The following is a 6,537-nucleotide window of genomic DNA, read 5'->3' on the forward strand; positions in this document are numbered from 1 at the left end:
TCTTGTTGTGAGGCCAGGCATTGCTGGAATACAGACTGCCTAACAATACATTACGGTAAGTTAGAGCTTATTCAGTCAATATTGACTCAGTGACTGTGTGAGTGAAATGAGGAGCAGTGAAGGAGGCAAAGAAACACACACACACACACATACACACACACACACACACACACACAATGAAGCAACACACAGGGCAAAAGCATTGACTTTTGTAAAAATAGTGCTCTTTAATATAAATTATTGAAATATCTTAGAAATATAAATATGTGCAACGTTCCTTTTCATTTATTTTTCTTTTGTAATGCTTTGTCGTTTCAGATATTACAGCTTGTATTTGCCAGACTAGTGGCCAGCCTTTTGCAAGAGTCTTTATAAAAGACAAATGATTCACATACACGTGAGGTCGACTGGTGAGACACATGTACAAACATGATGTGTGTGGTTAAAATAAAATAAAGACTGGGATTTGACCAAAAAAAAACAAACAAACAAAAAACAACAGACAAACATGTATTATGATGGTATATTTCAGCACTCTTTCCTCAAGTGGTCACATAAGATCACAAAAACTGTTTAATGTGAGAAAGGCTACCACTCCAATATGGATCACAGGTAAGTATGAGGAGCGCTGTTTAAGTGAAAACCATTTTGATCAAATCCGAGTCTTACATTTTGTTTTTATAAAAGGCTTTTTTTTTCTTTCTTTTTTTTTTTCTTTAAAGAATCGATTTTTGGGAAGACTTGTGTTCCCTTTTTGACATTCAGACAGACAAACCAAACTCCTGTTTCAGAGGTAACGATGGAAGGTAGAAGGGGGGGGGCTATAGAAACACCTTTAGTTAGCAGTTACGTCCACAGAATCACATCACAGTTCATTTCCTCTCTTGTCTCCTTCATGAACGGTGAAAATAAGAGAGTCGGGAGAGCAGTTTGGGAAAAGGTCTTATACATAAACAAACCACAAAGAAAGAAGTGAGCTTGAGATGATAATGTAAAGAAGAAATCCCCCGTGAGAGGGGTGAAACAGACAGAATTAAGACTCGGTCTAAACTTTCTTTTTCACATGAAGCTTTTTGGCTTGTCTGAGCGCAAACCAAGCTTTATATTTACAGGAGCCGCGTCCTGTTGAGCTTTATCACTTCCTCTAAGTCTGGGACATCAATCACGTCAATGTTTTTGTTTAGCTGTATACCAGTATGTCTCCTCCCCCTTCTCCTCTACACTAGCCCCCCTCCTCAGCACTCTGTCCTCTTCAGTTTCCTTTTTCCTAATCCCATTTCCCGCTCTTCTTTCTCCTTCGTTCACTCCCTCATCTCACCCTCTCTCCTCTCCTCCTCCCCCTACCTCCACCACCACCACCAATCTCTAGGATCATCATCATCATCATCATCATTCCCCAAGGAGCTTTACAGTGTCGCTGACATTTTTCCAGCCAGTCTGGATAAAAATAAGTTCTACTGTTTTGTTTGGTCCCTTGCCAAGGCTTTTGTCTCAGCAACAGCAGCCTGTTTTCTGTCACTGTCAAAGCGCACATGCAGCTCCGAAACACACACAAAAAAAAAAAAAAGAAAAAAAAGGAAAGGCAGGGAATCGGTAATGAAGGAGAACCAAGACATAAACAGCGGAGAGGGAAAAGATGCTTTGTAATGCTGTTTTTCCCCCCCTTTTCCTCCCACACTAACAAAATCTACATGTGGGCCTGCACCTGAGTGTGTGCGTGTGTGCGTGTGTGCGTGTGTGGAGATAGCGTGCATGACCACCCCCCTGCTCCCCCTCTATGAGGCAACATTTGCGGGAAGCAGCAGCAATGGAAATGTGCGCACCACCACCACAATACACACGCGCACACACACACACTCAGACACACAAATTCTGTATGTTCTCTGCTTTGGGCCCCTCTTGTGGACTTTGCTTTTTCTCTGTTGCACTATTTTCTTTCACCTTTTCTGTTCATTTCTGTCTTTCTGTCCGTCCAGTGATCCAAAATGTTGTAAATATCAGGCTGACAGAGGAGAGGAGAGGTTTCTGCTAAAGCATATTAAACCAACAGGGGATCACTAGCGGTGTGTTCATCGTTAATATTGACCAATCGGGTTAATCTTCTACGAGGCTCTGCTCTGCGTCTAAGTCAGTCATAGAAAACATTGACCTTTAACCTCTGGTTTCATCTGCCACTCACACTAGTGGTCAGTTTTTTTTTTGCAAGGCAGGACGGACAAGGTATCCGTGGTTACCCAAATCACACTCCTCACCCCAGACAACAGGTCTGAGGGAGACTGTTAGGTAGACGATGGCTGTCAGTGTTGAAACAGATCTGGGAACAGATGATTTCTGACCTCACTGGTTTCTGACTGCTAACTCTGGTCAGTATATGATGGCATATTCACGTATGCGCTGAGTACTGGTCTGTGCCTTCCTCCGGGTGTCTGGTCCATGTGGTGGAACCTCTGCAGTTCCTGTCAGTCATATGGGGGCATCATACTCCTCAAGGAAGTCTCTAAGTGTGTGCGGGAGCTGCTCGGCTCGCTCCGACCCCCCAAAGCCTCTGTTGTTCAGGGTTCTCCTGCACATGTGCTGCAGGGACGAGAGAGAACTTGAGAGGGGTCGGCGCAACTCCAAGGGAATCCTCTCTCCGCCGGTGTGGATCAGATACACACTGGGCGCTTTCATTTCTTCTGAGTTCCCGCCACACGCTCCTTCTCTGTTCCTCGTAGCATCAGGCCCTTTCCCCATGTAGTGCGCAATGAGTTTCAGCACACAGTCGAACTGCGGGGGTTCTTGGGTGCTTTGGGAGTCCGGCTGTAAGAAGAAGCCGCCTCCCTCGCTGTGGATGCGCAGGTTCTTGGGCCCACGGACCGTCTGGACAGAGAGGGTGAAGAAGTGGTGGTGGTCGGAGGAATCCCGGATCAGAAAAGTGCCCGGGGGTTCAGAGCGTAGCAAGGAGCTGGCCTCCCGTCCCCCAACAGCCCCCCAGTAAAACCCACTCTCCTGGAGCTTACGCAGTGCACGCATCACCTGAAACAGGTAGAAAGGATGTTGACATTATTGTGTTTTCAGCCAGAGTGAATGTTTACATTTCAATAATGCTGTTTTTCTAAAACTTCAGGTGTGACTGACCTGCTGGTAGTGTGCATGCGAGCTGAAGGGCTTGTAGTGATGCGGGGTAAAGTTCGACCCCTGAACCCTGCCCTCTGGAGGGATCCCGCTGCTCATGGCGAGGGGGTTGCGTCCACCGGAGGCTACCATGGCGCCATGGCCCCCTGCCTCTGCCCTCTGGCCGAGAGGCAGGGGGCCCGGAGCAGGAGCGCCGAGGTGGACAGGTGGAAAAGAGTTGGGGGCAGAGGGAGAGGGAAGAGAGGGGGAATGGGGCGAGGGCGGCGGGGTCACACACCGGGTCCAGGGCCCCGGGGCAGAGGAGTCTGATGCATCCAGAGAGGGGCTGGGAGAGAGCACCTAAACACAGCTGGAGAGGCAGGGAAGGATGGAGGACAGATTAGGCATCTATATATAGGCTGATGCACACATGCAAACTCTGAAATTTACACTCATTCATAAATAAATGGCTTCTTTGCCTCACTGGACCTCTCGGTTTACAACTGTGACAAATGCACAAGGCAAGACTGCACAGCGAGCAGGCGGGTTATATTTAGTTTAAATGAATGAGCCTCATGCTGCTGCTGCTGCTGCTGCTGCTGCACCGTGCAGCCAGACAGCAACTGGATCCTGATTGCTTTCAATTGTCTTCGACCGGGCGAACCGCAACAAGGGACTTCAGAAACGGGGTCACACACAGAGAGACAGAGAGAAAGAGAGGGGGGGGGGGGGGGGCGGGGGGGGGGGGGGGGGAGAGAAAGAGAGAGTCCGGCGCGCTTTTTTCTCCCCCTCTTTCAATAAATAACTCCTTATTCCCAGCTCGGTTGCGCCACAGTGGTCCCATTCTCCGGTTTCACTGTGACTAAAAAGGTGTCCGGTCTTGTCTGGGTTGATCCCCGGTGGGCTCAGAGCCGGAGAGAACGGCTGAAGCAGGAGGCGCCATAACGGCACGGAGCCGCTAGAATGGAAGTCGATCCAATATTCACAAATATTGCAAAACAACCCCAAAATTTACACTTCCAGCAAAAAAAAAAAAATACCGTCTGCACTGCACCAAGAGCAGCTAAACAACATATGCTGTGGCTTTAACCTCTTCTTTGTCATTCAGGCTGTGCATGAAGTGTAACTATGTTATTAATACTGTAGCACTTTAAGTTAAACCATGAATGAAAAGTGCGGCACAAATTAAACGCATTATTATTTATCATTATTATTATTATTGTGTCTTTCCCAGTCTTTTTTAACTTACCTTGCGGATATGTGCAGCCCCGCACCGCAGGCGCTCGTCGCAAAAGGAAAAGATATGCAAACTACCCGAGAGTAGTGCTAGATGAATTATTAACTCAGGCATTAAAATCCAAAAAAAGAAAAAAAAAAAAAAAAAAAAAAGAGAGAGGATCCGTAGAGTGTGCGGGTTTCTGTCCTGACCGGAGGAATGTGGCGGTGGTGGTATCTGCCTGCCGGAGAAACCCCGTCCGTGTGTGTGGAGGAAGGTTACTGGAGGTTGTTTCCAGTGAAGCTCCGCCTCCTGCGCTCAGAGGCTCTTCCAGTAAACACACGCACGCGCCCTCCCGCACGCACACGCACGCACGCACACGCACAGCCAAGCTCGGGGCGCACGTGCTCGCGCCCATGATCTTATAATACATCCATGGCTCGAGCGCTCTCTCTCTCTCTCTCTCTCTCTCTTTCTCTCTCTGTCTCTCTCTCTTTGGCAGATTGCCAATAACTAATCAGCGTGACCTTTTGCCGGGCTGTTTCCTGGTACTGTTGAGTTCCCGTCCCGACAAGGTGAACATGTTAAAAGCTTCACATATGGCGCAACAGAAAACAATAATCTGTCAAATGATGAAATGTATGGTGCAGATTTCACTGCAGATATAGGAGCTGTTTTACATATTGTGTAACATGAAGACTTACATATGGTCCTAAAGCGGTGGTGCTCAAACTTTTTCACATAAAGGACCCCTAAACTGACACAAATTAGACGAGGACGCCCATCTGATAAGAGTTTTGTTTTTAGATGTTTTATTACAGAAAGTGAAAGAAACCCATGAACAAAATAGTCAAACATTTTGTCATTGTGTTACTTATGGATGGAAATATAATGAAAATAAATGATTCCCCTTTTTCCTGGGGGCCCCCTAGAACCCCCTCATGGACCCCCGGGGGTCCCTGGACCCCACTTTTTGCTGGGACTCCACTGTCTTAAGTCACTATACTACCTTGATTATTAACATTTTACTGTTTTATTTCATAATTTTATATGTTTTTTTTTATTATTTTTATTGTGTGTATTATCTTTTCTTAACTACTCGTCTTTTAATGTTGTCTTATTCAATTAACTTTTTGGCTTTTTAGTTAGTTTGGTGTGCATTAAAATCCATTTAAATCCATTTTTTACATCCTATGTTTTATTAATTGCTTGTCAAGCTTTTGATTTGTTTGAAAGGTGCTATATAAATAAAGTCTGATTGATTGATTACCTTTGCACATATTCATTCAAACAAATATTAAGGCGTGGACGGAAGTATCAAGATCTGTTACTATAAGTAAAAGTAGCAATGTCATGTAAAAAAAAAACTACAACTCACAAGTAAAAGTCAAAAAAATGCAGAAGTATTATTAGTAAAATACTCACTTAAACCTCACTGACCTGCATTATAAACTCATCCTGTGCAGCCAAACGTCGTCCAAACCCACAGAACCTATTATGTATTCTAGTAGAGATCCCAGAGTTTCCAGAGATACCAAATATGTCAGGTTGAATTTTGGAGAAATGTGGTGTATGTGCATATATGTGTAATGAACTGTTGGAACAAGCTGATACAGAATATATAGTGTGGAATAAGGTTGTTTTTACAACTTTAAAGCTCCATAAGGAGATAAAAAGGGGAAATCTGTATGTTAAAGAGTTTCAAGGATCAACTAAAAGTAGTTATTCTGCTTTATATTGTGTAATATTATTATATATATTACATTATTGATTATTATTACTGATGCATTCACATGCAAGCAGCATTTTAATATAGCTGCAGTAGTTTAACTGCTTTGTTTGTTTAATCTAGACAATGCATCATCATATTTTAAAGCCATCATATATTTGTTTATGTCAGATCTTAATCTGCAAAGTGATAGTGACTATAGCTATACAATAAATGTAGTGGAGTTAAAAAGTTATTCACATTTACATCTGAAAAGTTAAGTAGAAAGTGTCATAAAATAGAAGGTAGATAATAGAAAATAGGAGGAAAGTATAACCCTTTCTTGTTTTTTTCACTCAACTTTCATCACAACATGACAGATGATTAACATTTCACCTCCTGGCCGATGGTAAGGTCCCTCGGGTAAAGATAAGGTCCCTCGGGCCCTCGTGTCATGTCAGGAAGCATCAGACTTACTGTAAGTGCTCTTGAGCAACATCCAGCTACGGGAATGCTGCTC

General features: G+C 44.4%; 1 protein-coding gene across 1 annotated transcript; it reads right to left on the minus strand.

Moving 5' to 3' along the window:
• Positions 1-206: 206 nt before the first annotated feature.
• socs3b (suppressor of cytokine signaling 3b) lies at positions 207-4,575 on the minus strand. Its single transcript, XM_044338098.1, has 3 exons — positions 4,343-4,575; positions 3,118-3,463; positions 207-3,015 (listed from the first exon to the last, which is right to left on the minus strand). The coding sequence occupies exons 2-3, from the start codon at positions 3,244-3,246 to the stop codon at positions 2,464-2,466; spliced, it is 681 nt and encodes a 226-aa protein (XP_044194033.1). The 5' UTR covers positions 3,247-3,463; positions 4,343-4,575; the 3' UTR covers positions 207-2,463.
• Between the last annotated feature and the right edge of the window lie 1,962 nt (positions 4,576-6,537).

This window comes from Thunnus albacares, chromosome 20 (genome assembly GCF_914725855.1).
Source record: "Thunnus albacares chromosome 20, fThuAlb1.1, whole genome shotgun sequence".
In the NCBI taxonomy this organism is placed as follows: Eukaryota; Metazoa; Chordata; class Actinopteri; order Scombriformes; family Scombridae; genus Thunnus; species Thunnus albacares.